The sequence below is a fragment of the Ochotona princeps genome, chromosome X (assembly GCF_030435755.1).
Source record: "Ochotona princeps isolate mOchPri1 chromosome X, mOchPri1.hap1, whole genome shotgun sequence".
Lineage (NCBI taxonomy): Eukaryota > Metazoa > Chordata > Mammalia > Lagomorpha > Ochotonidae > Ochotona > Ochotona princeps.
In genome coordinates this window covers 105178238-105201819 of record NC_080865.1, presented here as the reverse complement: position 1 = coordinate 105201819, position 23582 = coordinate 105178238, and the positions used below count along the sequence as shown (strand labels likewise).

The 23582-nt window shown below is 38.5% G+C and overlaps 1 protein-coding gene across 1 annotated transcript in view; it reads left to right on the top strand.

The window, feature by feature from the left end:
• The window catches only part of GABRA3 (gamma-aminobutyric acid type A receptor subunit alpha3), a 128314-nt gene extending 105696 nt beyond the window's left edge, over positions 1-22618 (top strand). The window contains exons 8-9 of the mRNA XM_004598539.2: positions 11913-12124; positions 22151-22618. Of these exons, the coding sequence (XP_004598596.1) occupies positions 11913-12124; positions 22151-22486 (548 nt within the window). The 3' untranslated portion in view covers positions 22487-22618. The remainder of the gene's footprint in view (positions 1-11912; positions 12125-22150) is intronic.
• Positions 22619-23582: the final 964 nt, after the last annotated feature.

Sequence of the window (23582 nt, the reverse complement as noted above, 5' to 3'; positions counted from 1 at the left end):
GCTAAGTCCATTGTGGCTCACTTGGGGAGTGAATCAGTGGAGGGAAGATCTTCCTCTCTGTCTCTCCTCCTCTCTGTATATCCGGCTTTCCAATAAAAATGAATAAATCTTTAAAAAAATAATAAATTAGACCACCAGATTTTAAAAAACTGTATCAAAGTGTAACACTTAGAAAATGATGAGCCATAGAATGGGATAAAACATTCCTTGTATACTTACAGATCTGAGAATCATTCATTTTAAAAGGACTGGAGTCTAATGAATTTTTTTTAATATTTATTTTTGTTGGAAAGTGAGATATACAGAGAGAGGTGGACAGAGAGGAAGATCTGTCCACTGATTCATTCCCCAAGAGGCTACAACGGCCGAGCTGCGCCAATCCGAACGAAGGAACCCAGAGCCTCCTCTGGGCCTCACATTCAGATGCAGGGTCCCTAGGCTTTGGGCCATCCTTGACTACTTTCTCAGACCACAAGCAGGGAGCTGGATGGGATGTGGAGCTGCCGGAATACAAACTAGTGCCCATATGGGATCCCGGTGTGTGTAACACAAGGACTTTAGTTTCTAGGCTACCACACCAGGCCCAGTATAATGGTTTTAATGGAAAAAATATATGAAAAACTGTTTTTTCAAAAAAAAAAATATATATATAATGCTAACATTCTTGACATTCTTTTTATCAGGTAAATATATAACACAACCCATGAGACATAATTTGAGTCTGCAGTCCCCTCATCTTTGCAGTAAACATTTAAAAACTAAAGGCATTTTAAAAATAGCAAGAGGAAAAAAAAATAGAATGGCATAAATTCCAAAGACTGAGGTTTGTCAGAATGTTCAGGTGAACTGGAGGAGCAGATGGGCCTGTCACACAATACACTGCGAGTGGGCATGTCATGTGATACATCCATTCAGACAAAATAGTGATATATTTCTTATAAAGGTAAAAATGTGTTTACCCCATGATCTCGGTATGCCCTAATGAAACAAAATCATACATTTAAAACACACTTATGTAAGATTGTCTGTAGAGTTTCAAAACATCCAAATGTGCATACATTAGCAAGTGAATGAATGACTGTATTGTGATATTTTCATAGAATGTGTTTTCTTTTTCAAGTGACAACATGGATGAATGTCCAAAAGTTATGTGAAGTGAAAGGAAATAGGCATACAATAGGATGAATTGCTTATATGAAATTCCAAAACACAGAAGGCTGAGCTGTGGTGTTAGAGGTCCAAAAGTGACTTCATTTAGAGAAGTGGATTGGCTGGAAGTGGATACAAGGCAACATGTTGGTGTGGTGGAAATATTCTATATCTTTATTGGAGCATTGGTATATATTCTTAAGCAGTTTAAAATGTGCAGTTAAGCTGTTTTTAATTTATTATATATAATTATACCGAAATTTAAAATGCAGACCTTATTGATCTCCAGATTTTTGAGTTATCAGTCATAGACTTCAAAATAACTGATGAGTATATTTATGCAGATTAAACAAGTGTGAGAAGTCCAGCAGGTAAAAGTAAACTGAATAAGGGTCAGCATTTTGACCAAGCTTCAAATGTTAGTATCTCATATCTGAGTGATGCTTTGAGTGTCAACTACCAATATTACTACACCAACCCCCGACTACTTCGGCCCTAGCAGCCACGTGAGAGACTATGATGGAGTTCCTGGATCCCGATTTCCTCCTGGCCCTGCCCTGCCATTTGCAGGCATTTGGAGAATGAACCAATAGGTGGAAAATTATTTTCAATTTTTCTCTCTCCCTCCATCTTCCCCCCACATCAGGTAAATAAATAGGTACATCATTGAAAATGTAAGGTGAATGAGAAAAGGAGAGAGTAAATGAATAACTGAATACACACATACTGGATCCTTAGGTATGGCTGAAGGGAGAATTCATGAAGAAAGGTCATAAGAAGCTGTGTAGAAAGACAAAGATATAAAATCTGTTAGAGGTAAAAACATACAACATTGCTTAAAAAGATCTAATGCAGACATAGTCGGGATCAGAAAAGGGGGAAATGAAATAATGATACAGAAGCAATTTGTAAAGAAATAATGCCCAAACACTGCCCAAACCTGAAAAAAATTAGAGTCATAATTATAAGAAACTCTATAGACACAATCAGGATAAAATAAAAGAAAAGCAAATAGGAGTACATCACAGTGATATTCCTGAAAACAGAAACAATGAGAAAAATCTCAAAAGTATTCTGAAAAAAAATTCTTTATTACTTTTTACGTTTTAATTTTTTATTAATTTTGAATTTTATGATACAGTTTTGTAGAGTCTGAAATATCTCTCCCCCAAATTCCCACTCCCTATCTTTAAAGTGATAACAAATATACTAAAAGCTGGCGTCAACAGAAATGAAAAGATTTTTCAAACAAAAATGAAAAAAAATACTAAAAGTTTTCAATCATTATCAACACTGTATTCTCAAAGAAATACTTTATGGGGGCCTGGAGAGGTAGCCTAGTGGCTAAAGTCCTCGCCCTGCAGGTGCCAGGATTCCATATGGGCACAGTTCTAATCCCAGCTGCTCTGCTTCCCATCTAGCTGCCTTCTTGTAGCCTGGGAAAGCAGTAGAGGATGACCCAAAGCCTTTGGACCCTGCACCTACGTGGGAGACCCAGAAAAAGCTCCTGGCTCCTGGCTTCAGATCATACAGCTCTGGCCCTTGTGGCTCACTTGGGGAGTGAATCAGCGGATGGAAGATCTTCCTCTTTGTCTCTCCTCTTCTCTCTGTATATCTGATTTTCCAATAAAAATAAATAAATCTTAAAAAAGAGATAATTATGGATGTTTTTCAAACATGAAGCCTATCCCAGAAGAAAGAGTAAAGAGATATTTGAGGGCCCAGCGCAGTGACCTAGCGGCTAATGTCCTTGCCTTGAACGCGCCAGGATCCCATATGGGCGCCGGTTCTAATCCTGGCAGCTCCATTTCCCATCCAGCTCCCAGCTTGTGGCCTGGGAAAGCAGTGGAGGATGGCCCAAAGCCTAGGAACCCTTCACCCGCATGGGAGACCTGGAGGAAGTTCCTGGCTCCTAGCTTCAGATCAGCACAGCTGTGGCCATTGGGCCACATGGGGAGAGAATCATTGGATGGAAGATCTTCCTCTCTGTCTCTTCTCCTCTCTGTATATCTAACTTTGCAATAAAAAACAAACAAATCTTTTTAAAAAGAGAGGTATTTGAAAAAAATAACCAAAAGAATTTTTTGAGTAATCATAAATGAGCACTGAGTGTACAAAATAATAACAGGTTTATTAGGGAAATAATATATTTAGAATTCAATACTAAACCACAATATAAGTTCTATATAAGCAAAAATGTGCATGATATGGAGATAAAATATTCTAAGACCCTTTATTATCAGGGGAAAGTACAAAAATATCTGAATATTAAATTGTCATTAAAAAACTGCTGATTAAAACACATATCTGCTAGGAATATTGATTGATATACATTTTTTGGAAAAGTCGACAGTGTCATATGAATTTTTACAAATGCTTACAATATAATCTTTTAAGGCTATCTCTAGGAATATATAGAGGAAAATATATATGCTCAAATCGAGACTTTTATGTAATCATCCCAACAATTTTATTCATAATATTTGAACATTGGAAATAACACAGCTTTCCATTAATATTAGAGCGGCCAAATAAATTAAACCTAAGAACCAATGTAATGCAACTCTGAGAGTAACTGGAGTGAACTGAATTTAGACACACCAACACATATGAACCTAACATATTCTGAATGAAAGAAATAAAACACAAACAAGTACAAAGTATGTTATTTGTATCAAAGTCTGTGTGAGTGATGTCTAATTTATCTTCAAAAAAAGCAGACTGCTAATCACTAAGGACTTAGAATGGAGTGATATGGGTGCAAGGGAGCCTTTGGATGATAAAAATATTCTATCTTTGTTTTCAATGAGAAATAATGGAGAGGGTCATCACCATATGGCAAAAGTCTCAGGGTTGCATAGTGAATACTGTAAGATGGTGATTGTGTAATGGTCTAATCAGTAAAAGAGACCAAGGAAAATATGGGACCCACATTTTAAGCTCCATATTTTGAATGGTCAATTTCCTTTTGAGACTCAAAGGGGAAAAAATGTACTCAAGAGAAGAGTTTGTCAAAGTTTCAATTAAGACCAAAATGGATGCATAGATTCAGAGGAGAGGTTGAGAATAAGGGTGCATATTTCAGTCTTGAGTAACAGAGTTGGCGACTTAGAAGTGTTTGGAAGAAAAGATTTATAGAGAAAAAATGGGTGAAAGTGGACACCCTTGTTTAGTTCCAGTTCCCTTAGGGGAAAAGGGTCCAGTCTTTCCCCATTTAGTATGATGCTAGTGTTGAATTTTCCTTATATTACTTTGTGTTATAGAATGTTCCTTCTATGCATATTTTGCTTAAGGCTTTTAGCATGACATGGTGTTGGATTTTATCAAATGCATTCTCTGAATCTATTGAGATAATCATACGGTTTTTGTTTTCAATTTGCTGATGCGGTGCATCACAGTTCTTGATTTGCAAATGTTAAACCATCCCTGCACGCCAGGTATAAATCCCACTTGGTCTGGGTGAATGATCTGCCTGATGTATTGTTGGAACCTGTTGGCTAGTATTTTGTTGAGATTTTTTGTGTCTATGTTCACCAAGGATATCAATCTGTAGTTCTCTTTTTCTGTTGCATTTCTAGCTGGCTTTGATGTTAAGGTGATACTGGCTTCATAAAAAGAATTTGGAAGGATTTCCTCCATTTCTATTGCTTGGAATAGCCTATGGAGGATTAGGTCCAGGACTTTTCTTGGTTTGGGTGAATTTCATTACTGATTCAATCTAAGTTCTTGTTATAGGTCAATTTAGATTATTAATTGCCTCATGATTCAGTTGTGGTAGATTGTATGTATCCAAAAGTCTATCCATCTCTTCTAGTTGTCCTGACTTGTTAGCATATAGTTGCTTGTAATAGTTCCTAATAATTCTATATATGTCCGAGATATCTGCTGTTATGCTTCCTTTTTCATCTCTGATAGTATTGATGTGCATATTTTCCCTCCATATTTTGCTTATTTGGCCTAGTGTGGGGTCTATTTTGTTGATTTTCTCAAAGTACTTGCTCTTTGATTCATTGATCATGTATTACTCTTTTGGTCTCTATTTGGTTTATTTTCTCCCTTATTTTCATTATTTTTTCCTGCTAATCTTGGGATTACTTTGATGCTGTTTCCTAGATGCTTCAAATATATGGTTAGTTCATTTACTTGGTGATTTTCTAAATTCTTAACAAAAAAAGCATTGGTTAAAATGAACTTTCCTCATAACACTGCTTTGCTTGTATCCCATAAGTTTTGATATGTTGTGTTGATACTTTCATTTCTTTTAAGCATTTTTATTTCCTCTTCGATTCCTCTGTTTAAATAAATAAATAGCAGCATATTATTCAGTCACCAGGTCTTTGTATGTCTTTTGGGGGTATACAGTGCTATTGATCTCCAGTTCCACTCCATGATGGTCTGAGAAGATGCATGGTATAATTTCAATTTTTAAAAATTTTTCTGAGGCTTGTTTTGTGACCTACAACATGGTCAATCTTGGAGAAATTTCCATGTACTGATGAAAAAAGAAGTGTATTCTCTGTCTGTAGGATGAAAAGTCTTGTAGGTTTCACCACTGCTATTCAGTAAAGTGTTAGAAGTCCTTGGTAGAGCTATTAGGCAAGAAAAGCAAACTAAAGGAACTGGAGTATTGAAATAATCACTGTTTGCAGATGGCATGATTCTCTATACAGAACAAAAAGATTCAATCAAGACTCCTGGAACTCATAAAGGATTTGGCAGGTTAGCAGGATACAAAATTAATGAACATGAATTGATTGCACTACTATACACAAATAGCACCATGGCTAAAAATGAAATTGTAAGTACAAACCCCTTTAAAATACCAGATAGGAATCTCAAATGCCTTGAAATTGCCCTAACCAAAGATGTGGAACACCTCTACAATGAAATTATGAAGCATTGACAAACGACAAAGAAGAAAACATTGAAAATGGGGAAACCTATCATGTTCCTGGATTGGCATGATCAGCATCATCAAAATGTCCATATTACCAAACGTAATATGCAGATTCACTTGAACCATATAAAAATTCCAACAACATGCTTCTCAGAAACAGAAAAGATGATACAAAACTTCATCTGGAAATACGAGGCCAAAAATAGACGAAGCTATACTGAGAATAAAAGTCAAGCTGGAGGAATCACAGTTCCAGACCTCAAAACATATCACAAAGCAGTCTGGTACTGGTACAGAAACAGAGAAGATCAATGGAACAGAATAGAAACACCAGAAGGGAGCCCACACATGTATAGCCAACTAATCTTAAATAAGACAACCGAAAATAATCCAGGGGAAAAGCCTGGACCCTTCATCAAATGCTGTTAGGACAATTGGATAGCAGCCTGTAGAGGTGAGAAGCAAGACCCTCACCTGTAACCTTATATTAAAAAAAAAACTCTAGGGCTCGGCAGCGTGGCCCGGTGGCTAAGGTCCTCGCCTTGATCCCATATGGCCGCTGGTTCTAATCCCGGCAGCTCCACTTCCTCTCTATCTCTCCTCCTCTCAGTATATCTGACTTTGTAATAAAAATAAAATAAATTTTTAAAAAAAAACTCTAAAAGGATCACAGATGTAATTCTGCACCTAGAAGCCATCAAACTAGTAAAGGAAAATATTGGAAGCACTCAACAAGATGCAGGAATAACGAAAGACTTGAAAAGACACCAAAAGCACAAATAGTCAAAGACAAAACAAACATGCGACTACATCAAACTGAGACGCTTCTGTACAGCACAGAAGATGATCAATCAAGTGAAGAAGCAACCAATGGAATGGGGGAAAAAATCTTTACACACTACACAACCCATATGGTAACAATATCCAACATTTACAAACTCAAGGGCAGCAGAACAAACAACCCTGTGAAGAAATGGGTGAAGGAAATGAACAGACTTTTTTCAAAGGAACAAATTCAAATGGCTAATAGGCATATGAAAAAATGTTCAGGCTCCCCAGCTGTCAGGGAAATACAAATGAAAACCACACTGAGGTTCTACCTAACTCCAGTGAAATCGGCCTACATTCAGAGCTCTACTAAGAACACCAGCTGGTGTGGATGTGGGAAGAAAGTTACCCTCCTTCACTGCAGGTGGGAGTGTAGGTTAGTACAACCACTATGGAAGTCAGTGTGGAGAGTTCTAAGAAAACGGAAAATAAACTGCCATGTGACCCATCTTTTCACTGCTGGGAATATATCCAAAGGAAATGAAGTCTGCATATGAGAAGGGGATCTGTAATCCTATATTTACAGCAGCACAATCTATGATAGCAAAGACACGGAAACAACCCAGACGCCTCTCCAAAGAGGAGTGGTTAAAAACACTGCTGTACATCTCTGCTCTATGGAATACTACTCAGCCATTAGAAAGAATGAAATTATACCATTTGCTACTAAATGGTCCCAAATAGAGACCATTATGCTCAGTGAAATAAGTCAATCCCCAAAGGACAAATATCATATGTTCTGTCTGATATAAGGCAACCTTCATGCAAAATACAGGATCCATAGCCCTTTCAAGAATGTTTTGCTGCATCTCAGGCAGTTTGATATTTTTGTTTTTTTATTTTATTTATATTTTATTTAAAAATATATTCTACTGTATTGATATGGGGCAAATCTCTCCACTAATCACATATTAGGTGAGATAGATGTTATCAAATAAGCATAAAAATAAGAATACAAAAGAAGTATTGAGTCAGTTCTACCTTATCCTTTTAATGACATCTTTCTAGAAGAATCTTGAAAGAGAAGTAGTGGATGACAATCTTGTTTTCTTTCAAAATGCTGAGAATCTATTCGTCCATCCACAAAGTATGCCGAATGCTTGAGGGTCCTACCAGGTCTCACCAGCTAAAAACTTTGCAGAAGATGGCAATTCTAATTAAGCCTGACAGGCTAGAACTCTAAATATCTGATATGAGAATGTAGGTTGTAGTGCAGTTCTCTCCATCTAAGCACTAACACAATGCTATGAATGTACCAGGGCAGACAAATATCACTGGCTTAAACCCTTAATAAGGTAACTTGTTTCTGTTATTTTTTTTCTTTTAAAAAGATTTATTTTTATTTATTTGAAGGGCAGAGTTACAGAAACACCGAGAGAGAGAGAGAGAGAGAGAGAGAGAGAGAGAAAATCTTCCCTCCTCTGGTTCACTGCCCACATGGATGCAGTGGTTAGTGGTGGACCAGACTGAAGCCAGGAATTCCCTGGTCTCCCACATGGGTGGCAGGAGCCCAAGCACATGGCCATCTTTCATTAGTTTTCTGGGTGTGTCAACAGGCAGCTGGATCAAAAGTGGAGCAACCAGGACTCACACAGGTGCCTGTAAGTGGTGTTAATATTACAGGCAGTCATTTTACTTAGTAGAACACAGCACAGGCCCCTGAAAATATTTTCAAATTCTACTGGAAATGCCACAATATCCTTATATGTCCTTATATTCACTGTGTATATGTATGTATACCTGTTTCCTAGATTTGTGTTATCCTGTTCATTTCATTCTTTTTTTAAATTTATTTATTTATTATTTTTAATTCATTAATTACATTGTATTATGTGACACGGTTTCATAGGTACTTGGATTCTTCCCACCCCTCCCCAAACCCTCCCACCATGGGCCAAACTGGAAACCATAATGCTAAGGGAAATGAGCCAATCCCAAAAGGTTAAATACCACATGTTTGCCTTAATTTAAGATGATATGATGTTATGTATAACATGTTATGTTATGTATGTTATATGTTGTGTATAAACTAAAATTGAAATGTCAATGAGGTGGTCACAGAAGGTAGCTGGGAACTCGCATTTACTTTTAACATATTGGTTACTCATTACTATGTCAATTAATTCCATAATGATTTAAATTTTTGCTGATGGTATGTTGGAGCTTTTAATTGACTGGGATGATACTCTGCTGGCTCTGTCTTCAGACCAGAGAGGGTATACCTAAGAAGCTGTTGAACTTGACTGGACAATAAGATGCTGGACTCTATGTTTGGTATATGCTTGCAATGGGGGAATCTCAACTGAACTTGAACTGTGGTTATGCAACAAGGTGGAGGAATCCACCATGGTGGGAGGGTTTCTGTTATTATTAACCCCTTAGTCACTTTCTTTTTCCATAACAAATACTAGAGAGGAGAATTTATATTCCTCATAAAATAAGATGGTTAATTGCAGTTCATGGTTTTAGAGATTCCCAATTTAAGACCAGGTGGCATCTGATGAGTGTTGTGGATGGTGAAACACGCAATGATCAGACTGGCTAGAATGCAAAGATGAGGAGCATGCTCTCTCTTTGTAAAGTCACCATGATTCGTAGGGGCTGCACCTCAACAGCCTCATCCAACCTAATAGGTTCCCAAAGGTGCACTCTTTAGACAGCGTTATTGGCTCGAACCTTCACCCTTGTAATTCTCATTAATCTATGATTTGGGGACTTAAAGATTTGCATCAGTTAGGGAACCAGATTCTGTTCAGTTTTGTAACACTTTGTATAATTTGAGGGCTACTTGATCCTTTGGTCTGTTATCAGAGTTTACAAAACCAGATGGTTTGTTAATACTGCTATGTCACAGGTTCATGACATAACTTAAAGTATGATTTGCTAATCAGCCTTGATGACTCCCTGCCTAGTGTTTGCAAATATGCTACTTTGGGGGTATCTTTTCTGAAAATGTACTGTCTTGTTCAACCAAGTTTTCACGTACACTGTAAATAGATAAGTAAGCACCTGGAGAAAAAGAGGAGAGAAGGCATAAGCGGGTACAGCACACACGGCTAACACTTTGATAGAGCTAATACAAGCAATACCTGCCCCCCTGGCTTTTCTACATGGAATTGTTCACCCTGTTAGAATTTCATTGCATTGACTACTTGGTCCAGGCTAATGAGGCTCATATTGCACTTTGTTTAGCATGCCAAGAAGCATCAATCATTCCCTCCTACTCCAATTCTCCTTGAGTCTGACTACAACAGCTACTTCATGAAAATCCCAGGGAAGAGAGACAATAAGAAACGTTCAAAGGTGAAGAGAATGCAGGCAGACAGACTGAGGTACTTTCTGAAGATACAAAAGGTCACGGAAAATGAAAACGACACATGAGCCAATTTTGTGCATTTAAAAAAAAATCCATGCATAGTTTTTCCATAACACATACCAACTAAGTGGCAGCACTTATAATTTTTAATTCCTAACATAGTACTCATTCAGACTACAGTACTGTTGCTAATAATCAAAACCAACATTATTGTTAATAATTTCATAATTATGCTACTAAAATTAAGACAGTCCTACGATTAATATCAGTAAAAATAATAATGTTAATTATAGAAGGTGCTGTTTATGAAGGGATTACTTATTTTCATATACTATGTTATAAACTTTATATATCTCATTCAATTCCTGAACATATATATGTATATGTATATATATATATATATATATATATATATGTTTTATATATATAAACCTGGTATTATCAAACCCACCTCACGCATGATAAAGCTGAAGCTTTATGAGGTATGACACCTTATTCAAGATCATTTTACTAGTGAGACTGCCTGGGTTTTGATATTATTCACTCTGACTCTTAAAGCTATAAACAGAATATTTTTTGCTCATTAGAAAATCTGAAATATGAGAACACCATGAAAAAATTTTAGTAGAATTTAAATGTATATAAAGCAATGCCTTAAATTTTAGTTAATGACACTGCCTTTGAAAAAGGGAACCAACTGATCCAAAAGTAAATTCTGGTTTGTGAAAAATTCACAGGAAACAGGATTTAGAATAGCTTTGACTGTCTATGAAGTTCAATAGGGAAATTTTCTCAAGTAGTTAAAAACAACCACCTAAGAGCACTATCAGAACATTGTCCAGGCTTAAGGACGTGAAAACCCTACTAATGTCACATGGTGTCCTGAGTCTTGGATCCAGTTCTGCTCTATTCAGAAGAGAACTACCAAAATGAAGGAGAAAGTGAACAAAAGAAGGAGTTCATGAGAACGTGAATCTCCATGCTCATCCTGGCGACGAGCAAATTCACAAGGAGCCATAGTCACGCTTTTAATTTCTCCATGGCTCTGTTCTGGAGAGAGCCTGTGTGGTCACAAGCTCTGTGAGATGAGTTATGGGGACAGTATTTAGAAGGTGAGTACCAGCTCATATGTTAGATTTTTCTAATTAAAAGCTCTCTTATGAGGCAGGCATTCAGTGCAGCAGTTAGGATGCTGCTTGAAACACAATCTGTAGCAAAGTGCCTGGATTTAAGTCTTGGTTCTATTCCCAATTCCACCTTTCAGTTAAGATGCACTCTGAGAGGCAGATGGGGATGGATTAAGTGATCGGGTCACCACTACCCATGTGGGAAACCTGGACCGAGCCCTTGGCTCCTGGCCTCAGCCTGGCCCAGCCCTGTTTTTGGTTGGCATTTGGGGAATGAATAAACAGATGGGAAATATGTGTCTCTACTTCTCTGCCTTTCAAATAAATGAAAATAAGTAATTTTTAAGGAAAAAACTCTTATGAAATAGGCTACTAACTTCAATAGAAACATTTAAGAATGAGTCCATGCCAATTCGGATGCAGTCGTTATGGAGTAGACTCATGTAGCTTCAACATGTTTCTTTTTGTTTGACTCGAAGAGGATATTTTGAATGAAATCAAGTGCCTACTTTTGAATAAGACGTTGGTGATCTCATTAAATGTGCTCTCAAAATCTTCCAGTAGCATCTTGCAGTCTCGTCTTCTCTCTCCCCAGGTGTCACCACTGTTCTCACCATGACCACCTTGAGTATCAGTGCCAGAAACTCCTTACCTAAAGTGGCATATGCGACGGCCATGGACTGGTTCATAGCCGTCTGTTATGCCTTTGTGTTTTCTGCACTGATTGAATTTGCTACTGTTAACTACTTCACCAAGCGGAGTTGGGCTTGGGAAGGCAAGAAGGTGCCAGAGGCCCTAGAGATGAAGGTAAGCAATAGCAAAGGTGAGGCTGGGAAGCACCCCCTGAAAGAAATGTATTGGGACCAGGAGTGAGTAGCCTATAGCCTGCAGGAACTGGGCAGGGCTATGTGCTATTCACTGGGGTCATCAATCCAATTCTAGACTGGAGTGCTTCTTGGCAACCTCTGGTACCAACTGGGAGCAAAAAGGGCAGATGTTATGGAGGATTAATGTCTTGTGATATATAATCAAACTTAAGTGTGATGATGCTAAACTCAAGGGGGCCCATTGGTATCAAGTCAACAGGAGTCTTGGACTCAGACTCTTCAAGTCATAGACTGATCTCTAGGGACACCTTTGCCCCTCAACTTCCACTATGTCATTTTAGAGTCAACCCTAAGTTATGTAGTTGGAATAGCTCAGTTGGGAGAGCGTTGGACTGAAGAGTCAACCCGAAGTGATCATCTTTCCTTTTGTGTTCTCTTTCTTGATTACTCTTCTGAGTCCCTCCTTGGTGAAAGCCCACTCTTGAGAACTCAGATGAAATGCTACTTTATCCCAAGAGCCTTTCTGGAATCATCCAAAAACATTTAACTTTTCTTTGGTGGGGAGGGTTGCACCTGATATCAAGTGAATTGTTTGTATTAGAGTTGTCTACTTTCTCACTACACTGAGCATTTTGAGGGAAGGAACTTACCTGCATCACATTTGTAATTAGCCAAGACACTTACATGACCTCTGACTCACAGTAAAAGCTGAATAAATGTTGATTGGATTGTTGGAAGAGTGGGAAAGAAAAGTGGAGAAAAATAACAAGCCAACTAGATTGGGAGAAACCATGAACACAGTGAAACAAAATTTTTGCTTCAGGAAGGTAAGTTCATATCTCCAGACTTGCATGAATGTTATCCAAATATACTACAAAGAACTGGCGTATGTGATCCCAGAACTGCTCCACTGTTCTTCAGAGAATCATAGAACAGTGAAATGGTAATAAATTTTTTCACACTGAGTGAAACTTTATCTCCCATGGAGTTCAGATTTGTGAACTCACATACTTTTGGAACAGAGATTTAGAACGATTTACTTCTTTATGTGAAAGGCAGCAGAAGAAAGATGGGAGGGTGGAGAGAGAGAGAGAATATGAGAGAATATGAGAGAATGAGAATGAAGTTGAATTTGTTTCCAGCTACTGGTTCATTCTGTAATTGCCACAACAGTTTAATTGTCAGAGCTGGGCTAGTCCAAAGCCAGGAGCCCAAACTCCAGCTGGGTCTCCCACATGGGTGGCCAGGCCCAAGTGCTGAGATTATCTTGCACTGCCTCCTCAGTTACATTAGCAGGATGCCACATTGGAAGCAGAGCAGCCAGTACTCCAAGTGACACTCAGAGATGCCAGTGTCAGAAACAGTTTAACCCACTGCACCATAATACCAACCCATAAAATAAAATTGTACTACTTCTCTGGTCAGAATTTAACACTTCTCTTCATTTATGAAGAATAAGTGTACCTACATATCTTTAAAAATAAATATTTACAAAGGAAAGTACTAAGATGATGGTTTTAGTACAAGTAAATATGCACAAGAATTCGTGTGCTAGGGAGAGTCTGGCTAGAGAGATCTGTGAGATGATTTGTAATGATGTTACCAACTGATGAAAAAAATGGTTGTTTTCATATGAAGGACTGTTTGAGTGAGCTAAAGCATTATTACTAAAGAAAAGACATTTGGTAGTGAGCAAAACTGATAACAGAAAAAAAATACACTTAGAAATACAGAAATAGCTGAAGTATTACCTAAGAGAACTAAAAATCATGGCTTATGAGGAGCTGGACAATAGCATGGGTATGTTAGAGTAATGGTTACCTGAATTTCATTATAAGCTTTGAAGTTCTGTTTTTTTTTAATTTTATTTTTAAGGATTTTATTTGAAAGTCAAAGTCACAGAGAGAGGGTGAGAAAGAAAAAGTCTTCCATTCACTGGTTCACACCTCAAATGGCCACAACAGTCATAGCTAGACTGGTCTGGAGCCAGGAGCCAGGGAGCCAGCAGCTTCTTTCAGGTTTTCTACATGTGTGCAAGGGAGGGCCTAAGGCCTTGGGACATGCTCTGCTGCTTCCCGGGGCATTAGCAGGGTGCTGAATGAAAAATGGAGCAGCCAGGACTAGAACTCGTTTCCATGAAGAATATTGGCATAGCAGGGAGAGGATTCAGTTGCTACACCACTGCCCTGGCCCTCAAGTTCTGTTTTTTAAAACTATGTTCATTGCCACTATGATTAGTCTATTGAACATTTGAAGTGGAACCTGTGTTTTCCCTGATTTGAATGTTGTACAATGTTTGTGTTTATTAAAACATCACATGGCACCCCATTAATATGTGAAATTTTATGTCAGTTTCAAAATAAATTTAAATTTTTAAAATGCAGATTAAAATGAATTAAACTTTGACAATTAAAAGTAAGTTAAATATTCTTAGAAGTACTTTTTAACTATTCATAATTTCTTAGCTTTTCTATTATCTTGAATATTTATCATTTCCATGTGCTGGCCAAATTGAAAATATTTTCTTCCAGTTATTTTTAAATAAAATTGATTAGGATATCTGTCTTGCTGTGTTACAGAATACTGTAATTTATTCCTCCTATGCAATTTTATGAAATAATTTCAACTAATATTAAACATAATATTGCGTTCACAAATGCATCTTTTATTATGTGAACCATATGCTTTTACTTTTGGCTGTGTGATTTTGGGTAATTTAATAAATTGGTTTCTATTTATCAATTTTTCCATTGCTGGTTGCTATGTGGACTAGGTATGTCATCCTTGATTACTAGCACAATGTACAGCTTATAGTAGATGCTCAAGAATACTACTTTATTTTTTAAATTATCTGTTTTTAAAATTTAAATTTATTCAAGAGAGAGAAAGAGAAACCCGTCCACTGGTTCTCACCCGTCCACTGGTTCTCACCCCTCAGTGCACACAATGTCCAGGCTGGCCAGGCAGGCCTGGGTACAGCCAAAGCCTGGAGTCAGGTTTCCCACATTGATGGCAGAAACTCAATCACTTGTGTTTCACCATTGCCTCCCAGAGTCCCACTCAGCAAACATCAAACTCAGAAACTCTGATGTGGGATACATGCATCTTAACCACTAGAACACATTTCCAACCCAATAAATATTATTTTTTTAAATGGTAATTTGCCTAACTTCTTGTAAACAGAATAATTCAAAGCACTGTTATGCTGCATCATAAAACAGAAAATGAAATGCACCTTCCTTTTTTTTTTTCTGCTTACTTAATACCTACTGTTTCCTGAGAAAACCATTGCTCTTACAAGTGGGAGCCAGTTCTTTATTTCCTCTTTCCAACAATGTCCAACTTTTCCTTACTCCTTTACTCTATCCAATCTGATGTAATCTTTGATATCCACTTCGTCCAGTTATATCACTCTGTTGTTCTTCATCGTGAACACTGCTTTACCCCCTGGCATGTAGCACAGAACCTGTTACACAGCACACACTCCATGAATATTTAATAAATCTGTGATTAATCTCATCCACAGTTCTCTGTTTTCCCTGCTTCACTTTCCACATTGATGGATATTTATGACTTACATTCTTGAATTCTACTAGTTCTTCAATCTGTAGTCCTTCTCTGTGTCTTTAATCTGTTCTATCTTCTCTTTTCCCTTAAATCTAGTATAAATATTGACCCTTCCATCTTTCTCATGAAGAATGTGAAAGTCATATGAGATTTGCTTCAAATTACTCTGTTGCTTTTTCCCAACCAAAATACAGACAGCATCTGAATCTAATCCATTCTTTTCTTCTCAGCTGTGCTCTGAACCTGGGTAATTCTCCACTTCCATTCTGAATGTATCTCAGGATTTCAGGACACTACAATCTTTTTCTTCCACCTGCATCACACCCCTTCCCTTTCTGTTCACCTTGCCCTCCTGATCCACGTACCTCTTTCCTCCTTTGAATTCCCTTGCTTTATTTAAGCTTCTCTGAGAGTTTCTTATTTGTGCTTTCTTCTTTACATTTTAGTTTTCACTTAATGAGTCTTTTTCATGAAATAAGATTTCCCGTGGGCAACATCTTTGAGTCACACATATATGAGGAAATATGTATGAGTTTACGCCACAGAGATTGTAGACAATGAAATCAAAATACAAGTCTATTTTGATGAATTTTTTTTTTTTTTTACTGGAAAGCCGGATATACAGAGAGGAGGAGAGACAGAGAGGAAGATCTTCCATCCGATGTTTCACTCCCCAAGTGAGCCGCAACGGGCCGGTGCTGCACCGATCCGAAGCCGGGAACCAGGAACCTCTTCCAGGTCTCCCACGCGGGTGCAGTGTCCCAATGCATTGGGCCGTCCTCGACTGCTTTCCCAGGCCACAAGCAGGGAGGTGGATGGGAAGTGGAGCTGCCGGGATTAGAACCGGCGCCCATATGGGATCCCGGTGCGTTCAAGGCGAGGACTTTAGCCGCTAGGCCACGCCGCCGGGCCCAATTTTGATGAATTTTTAAAAGATTTAATTGAAAAGTCAGGGTTTGCAGAGAGAAGAAGATACAGAGATAAAGTTCCTTCGTCTGTCAGTTCACTCCCCACCTGGCCTAAATGGCTGGACCTGAGCTGATCCGAAGCCAGGAACCAGGAACCTCTTCCAGGTCTCCCACATGGGTGCAGGGTACCAAGGCTTTGGGCCGTCCTCTGCTGCTTTCCCAGGCCACAAGCAGAGAGCTGGATGGGAAGTGGGCCTGCCGGGATTAGAACCGGTGCTCTTATTTGATCTGGGCACATGCAAGCTGAGGACTTTGGCCACTAGGCTACCACATAGGGCCTGATGTATTTTTTTATCCATGTATATGGGAGTACTTCAAAAAGTTTGTGACAAAATGCATATTAATGAAAATCTACACATAGCCTTCAAAAATTGGTTTACACAAAAATACTTTTTAAAATTTTGTTTCTTCACAAATTGTGAAGTGCTCTGTGTATGTGTGTGTGTGTTCACATAAAATTTATTATGCTGACTATTTATAAGTTCACTGGTGGTGTGTAAGTTTGTTGTGAAATCAATTTCCAGAAAAATATTTATCCTGAAAAATTATACCTTTATAACATTAAAGACTTTATATCCTGATTCCCACCTCCCTAACCTGTCTTAGCATTTTGTAGCAATTTGCTGCTTTAGGGACCTTACATAATTGTAATTACAGAACATTTTTTTCTCTTATCACTGACATCACTTAGCAAAATTTCTTCAACTGTCATCTATGTTGTAGCATGTATTAAAATATCCTCTTTACAATAATATATACAATATTTTGTTGATTGATTCTTTTCTTTTAGGACACTTGGTTGTTGCTACCAGTTGACTCTTTGGAATTCTGCCACTATGAAGTTGAATGTATAAATTTATCTTTTTGATCTTGATCTCACTTTATGGGGGGTTATATATCAAAACTGCATCTATTGGGCTATGTGATAGTTATTTATTGTAATTTTTGAGGAAGCACCATAGCATAATGTATAATGACAGAATCATTGCTGACAGGGTGCAGAGATTCTATGTCTGCACATCCTAGCCGACCTTCATTAATTTCTGGTTTTTGATAGTAGTCATCCTAATGTGTGTGAGGTAGTATCTCCATGTGGCTTTTCAATTTTATTTGTTCATCTGTGAGGTAAACAGAGACAGAAAGGGAGAGCTTCTGTATGCTTGCTCACTCACCAAATATTTCTAATAGCCAACACTCAACTGAGGCTGAGACCTAAATCCAGGAACATAATGGATCTCTGCTATGTGGGGAGCAGGAATGCAGTTACTTGGGCCATTGATACTGCTCTCAGGGTCTGCATAAGCAGAAGCTTGAATCAGGAATCAGAGGTGTGGATGCCACACTCAGGCTTGTAGCATCGGATGTGGACGTCCCAACTGGTATGCTAACTGTAAGACCTGTCCTTCCCTTTGGTTTTGACTTGCATATTCTCAATGAATAATGATTTCAGCATCTTTTTCATGGCCTTGATGGCCATTAAATATCATTTTCCCACCTTTTAAACTGTGATACTTGGGTTTATTTTTTAATGCTGATGCTGACTTGATTCATTTTTGAATCTCACATGGCATATATTCAATTGATTTATCGCTCTTCTTGAAACTGGGACTCAAGAAAACTGATCCAGAATCATTGAATCTGGTCTGTACATCCTTTGAGGTCCTTGTTGGGTTTCAAATATATTTGAGACATTACCTAACACTCTAATTAGCAGCTTAAGAACTAATTAACAGGAGAGCCAGCCTTTCGAGAAGCAAAGGTGTTATTGTCCTGGAGTCAGGCTGCTTGAGGAATTTTGAGGAGTCATTTTCAGGCTTTTGTTGTGGACATTACTTTAGACTGAACTGTAGTGATACACTGTCTGTATGGCAGAAGTCAAGACTCACAAGAGATGAATAAGAAATCACGTTGAGAATCTTCAATGGAGTGACTCATTTCTTCCATTTAGCAAATATCTATCCTGTACCTAAGGATCAGATACTTTTCTAGGTAGGTCGGAGTAGAATGGAAATGTGGTCTAAGTTAAATCAGCCATCATAGCAAAGATATCAAACCAATATAGAGGTCCAAAATGGCTGGATAAGGAAATATATGGTGTGCATACAGGATGGAATATTATTCAGCCTCAAAAAGAATGAAATCCTGAAACTTGCAACAAAATGGATGGAGCTGGAGATCATCGTGCTAAGTGAAGTAAAGCAGACATAAAAAGACACATTTTCTCTTATTTGGGGAATTTTATATGTGTATATATATGTGTATGTGTATAATTTTATATGTGGGTATATATGTATATACCCACATATAAAATTGTGTGGGTGTCATTTTATTTGGTATAAGGATGAATATTGTCATTACTGAGTTTTACCATCTACCTGGCAATATACCCTTCTTTCCTCCATCTATGATCATTGTCATGAATCCTGCATTTACTGGTATTAATAGCCCTGTTTTCCAGAAAAAAAAAGTTAGTGTCTATGTGTATGTATATAATATTGTCACAGAAAATGAATGCCAACATGTTAAAAATTGTTAAATCTTAAAATTTAAAATTAAATTAAGATGGAAGAGAAAAAATAAAGCTGCCTAATTTATATTTCTGAAGTTAAAAAGCAATGAGAAATATTACAAGATACAGAAATGGGGAAATAATAACCCTTAATTTCTGCCTCTTGTTCCTGTCTTCTTGATACTATAACCTTTTCTTTGATTTCTCCCTCAGTTTAGGTAAAAATTACAGAGGCTGACTAAAATGTTTTATTTGGGAGATGGTAAGAGAATTTTAAAAGTAGTTTTCATTTATTATTTTAAAAAATCTGTTTTGAACTAGTTACTGCTTCTCCGCAATGGTGGAACACACAGTGCCTGTTCAGAGAACTTGGTCAGAACCCAGATTTGAAGATGAACAAGTGAATAATGAACTTGAATGTGAAAACTTCCAGTCAAGCTAGGGTGGGTTTGTTGTTGTTCTTTCCTTCTTTTTTTCTTTTCTTGGCCTTTAAAAAGGTTTTTGGCTTAGCCCATGGGGAAAATTACCAAATAAATTAATAAAGGAACAGGCAAGTAAATAAAAAGTGCTCTTTTAATAGCAAAATCATTTAGCAACAGGACTCTATTCGTACAATGAAATTACTAACTATAAATGAATCTCATGTAGTAAATTGAAGGCATTTATATGGTTCTAACAAGGCGTCAAGTTTTGTCACCCTTCCACTTATAGTCTCATGACTGCAATTCGCAAAGACAAAGAACTATATTGCTCTTATAATAATTAAGACTATCATTCATTTACTTAAACTAACACTTCTTTATCTGTCATGCTTTCCCTTCCTGAGTACATAGTGTTTAAGGGCTTTCAGGATCTGGCTTCTGCTTCTCTACGTAGATTCAGTCTTTGTAACTCTTTTCCTGCACATCATGATCCAGCTACAGGAGTCTTCTTGTCGTCTGCCAGACAATGCCTTTGATCTGTGCCTTGTTCTTCCCTGCATCTTAGGAGTTCTTAGTGATTGTCTGTGGCCCAGAAAACAAACCTGACTGCCTTCTCTGAACTTCTTTTTCCAACACCTGCAAGTACCTTCTTCCTTTACCTACTGAATTCCCACATCATTTTGTTGACATCTTTTAGAACTGTGATCACATTACATGAAAATGAGGTATTCACAAGATTCTCTCCCACATTCCACTTCTGGATTGCCAGAAGACAACATCTGAAATTTGATTCACATTTTAACCTACTACACCCTAAGTACCTAGCATAGTTCTTGGCTGAATTGATATTTGGTCAGTGTAAGGCACAAGTTATCAATAAGGAAAGTAAATGGCAGTGAGGCATTAAGGAGAAAAACAAAAAATAATAGGACAGTGACTTAAATAAACAAGAAAAATGATATTAGGAGAAAGTGATCAGTAACAGACAAATGAAAGAAAATCTCAGGAAGGAACCATGGAGAAAGAGCAGGCGTGAACCAGAAAAGTCCAGATGCATTTGTGAAGCTTATCACTACTCTTCCCAAGAGTCAGGGAAGGGTGTGTGAGGCAGTAAACAATATGTAGATATGGGCTAGGCCACTGTCTTTGGCCTGGATCTGAAGTAAGCGGTTTCTTGACCTCCCCTGCAGCTCACCCTCTCTATTCTAATCTAGGGCTAAGCTTTGTCTCCCCTTTCTTTGGCATTAAGGGAGCCACAGCTCCATATAACTCCCACATATTATGTGACAAGCAAGCATGTATATGTGGGAGTATTTTTGCTTGGAAAAATAAACAAAATGGGTAACGTCCTAGTAAGCTCACTGTCATTTGTGTAGCTCAGCAGGGGAGACTGTGGCAATTGTCTGCAGCATTGCAAGAATGCAAAACCTGGGCCCGGTGCGATAGCATAGTGGTTAATGTCCTCACCTTGCATGCCCGGGATCCCATATGGGTGCCGGTTCTAATCCCGGCAGCTCCACTTCCCATCCAGCTCCCCACTTCTGGCCTGGGAAAGCAGCAGAGGACGGCCCAAAGCCTTGGGACCCTGCACCCGAGTGGGAGACCTGGAAGAAGCTCCTGGCTGCTGGCTTTGGATTGGCTCAGCTCCAGCCATTGCAGTTGCTTGGGGAGTGAATCATCAGACGGAAGATCTCCCTCTCTATCTCTCCTCCTCTCTGTATACCTGACTTTGCAATAGAAAGAAATAAATCTTAAAAAAAAAAAAAAAGAATGCAAAACCTTACTGTATCCCTGAGCTTGTCAACCATGTTTTACAGTGTATGAAGGGTGTGGTGCTGTATTATGATCCATGTGATCATGCAATAATATTGATTGTGTTTTAAGGTGTAATGACTTTTCCAACTCATGGAGCTCTCTTCCTCACAGGAGATGTGCCACTTGATGGTTGCAGCGTATTGGAGTTGTTTCTCGGGTAACCAAAAAGTGTCTTGTGCCTATAAAAGGCAGACTAGTGCAGCTCTGGGTCAAAGTCATAAGCCAAGACTGCAAGTGTGGGCTCTGCTATTTAGTCGAAGACTTTATTTTCTCATCTGTCAAATGGGAGTAATTTCTCCTTCCTTTGAGGACCAAGCCATATGATAAATAAGACCCCACATATAACCAAAATTCCATAGCTTAGTGCTAATTCCTGTACCATTGTTTCATCTGATCCTTGCAACAATCCTGCTAATTATTTTATCCTCATTTACAGATGGAAAAAAAACAGCGAGGCTCAAAGAAAAAAGGTGATCTATCCAAAACCTTATCAATAGCAGGGCATATAAGCATAATGAGCCAAAATGATAAAAGTGTTCTCTTTTTCAAATTTATTTTCTAATATCCTTAGACATAAACCTGATTACTTAGTGTTGTGTGGCCCCAGTTGCTTAATTTCCCTCATGGCTCCTTCTCACTATTCCTCTAAATCTATTTCGTCATATAAGGAATCAATTGGCTTTTGTTTTGTTCTCCCTTTCTCTCCTGTCTTTCCTGGCCTCTAGAAGAAAACAACAGCAGCTCCGACAAAGAAAGCCAGCTCCACATTCAACATCGTGGGAACCACCTATCCCATCAACCTGGCCAAGGACACTGAGTTCTCCACCATCTCCAAGGGTGCTGCTCCCAGTGCCGCTTCTACCCCGACAGTAATTGCTTCGCCCAAGGCCACCTACGTACAGGACAGCCCAACTGAGACCAAGACCTACAACAGTGTCAGCAAGGTTGACAAAATTTCTCGCATCATCTTTCCTGTGCTCTTTGCCATATTTAATCTGGTGTATTGGGCCACATATGTCAACAGGGAGTCAGCTATCAAGGGCATGATCCGCAAACAGTAAATGGTGGTGACGGCACAGCAACCAGAGCACTGAATGCTCCATGCAACATCCAGGCACCCAACCCTAGAGTTCCCCTTCATATGGTTCAGGAGTTTTCTTTTTAACCCTCTCTCAAGCTGTACCAATCATGAATCTTGATGGAAAAAATAATCACACACAAAAAACTACTTGTCCTTCTAACATTGCTGAATGTATCCCCATCAGAGCCAAATACATTTGATTGGTTGCTCATATTAGTCTGAAGTGCTCCCCCCTCCCCGCAACCCCTGCCAGCTGAGAGCAGTGCATGAATTTTATTGCGCTCGGCCCAATACAGAAGAAAGACACTCTTCCCTGTAGTGGGAACCTTGTCTGTCTGGGAGGTCCAAGGTAAGGATGATTGTTGACTGTCTTAATTAGATGACTCTGACTCACTTGGGAGACAGGCTGGGTGGGCTATGCCATGCATCCTGCCTGCCACTTTCCCTGTCAACAGTAAGGCATATGAAGCATAAATATAACAGCAAGGGCAAGAGCCCCTGAACACAGACCCAACCCTTTTCTTGGCTTAGAGTAAGTGGGGACAACTGAGGTTCACCACTGCCTACAATGTAAGAAGTAACTTGGCCAGCCTGACATCAAAATGAATGGCACCCTATGTCCAGCCCCTCAGGAAAATAGTACCTTTTTTGGTCTATCTGCCCTCTAGGAAGGTCCTTTTCCCACCATTCCTTTGATTCTCTTCTAACCAGCTGGCAAACTCCTCAGGAGAAAAAAGCTTTCAGGCATTTTAAAATTTGAACTAAGAAGATACCAATAGGAATGAGGATACCTAGATCAAATGCCTACACTGAAATATGTAGAAGATAAGAAAGAAAAGAAAGTCACTTCCCTGCCAAGGCAACTGGTAAAAATACTGGATAGAGGGTAGTGGAGAATTGAAGTTTGGCTCAAAAGAGAAGGCCATTGGCATGTCAAAGTCAAATTTCTCTCTCCACAGCCTCAAAACTCAACATCCCAGTCCAAGACCAGCTACTTTGCTGCCACCATTTCAGGGTCTCTGGTGTTCTGTTAATGCTGATTCTATGAAGGGGTAAATTGGATATTCATACAAATA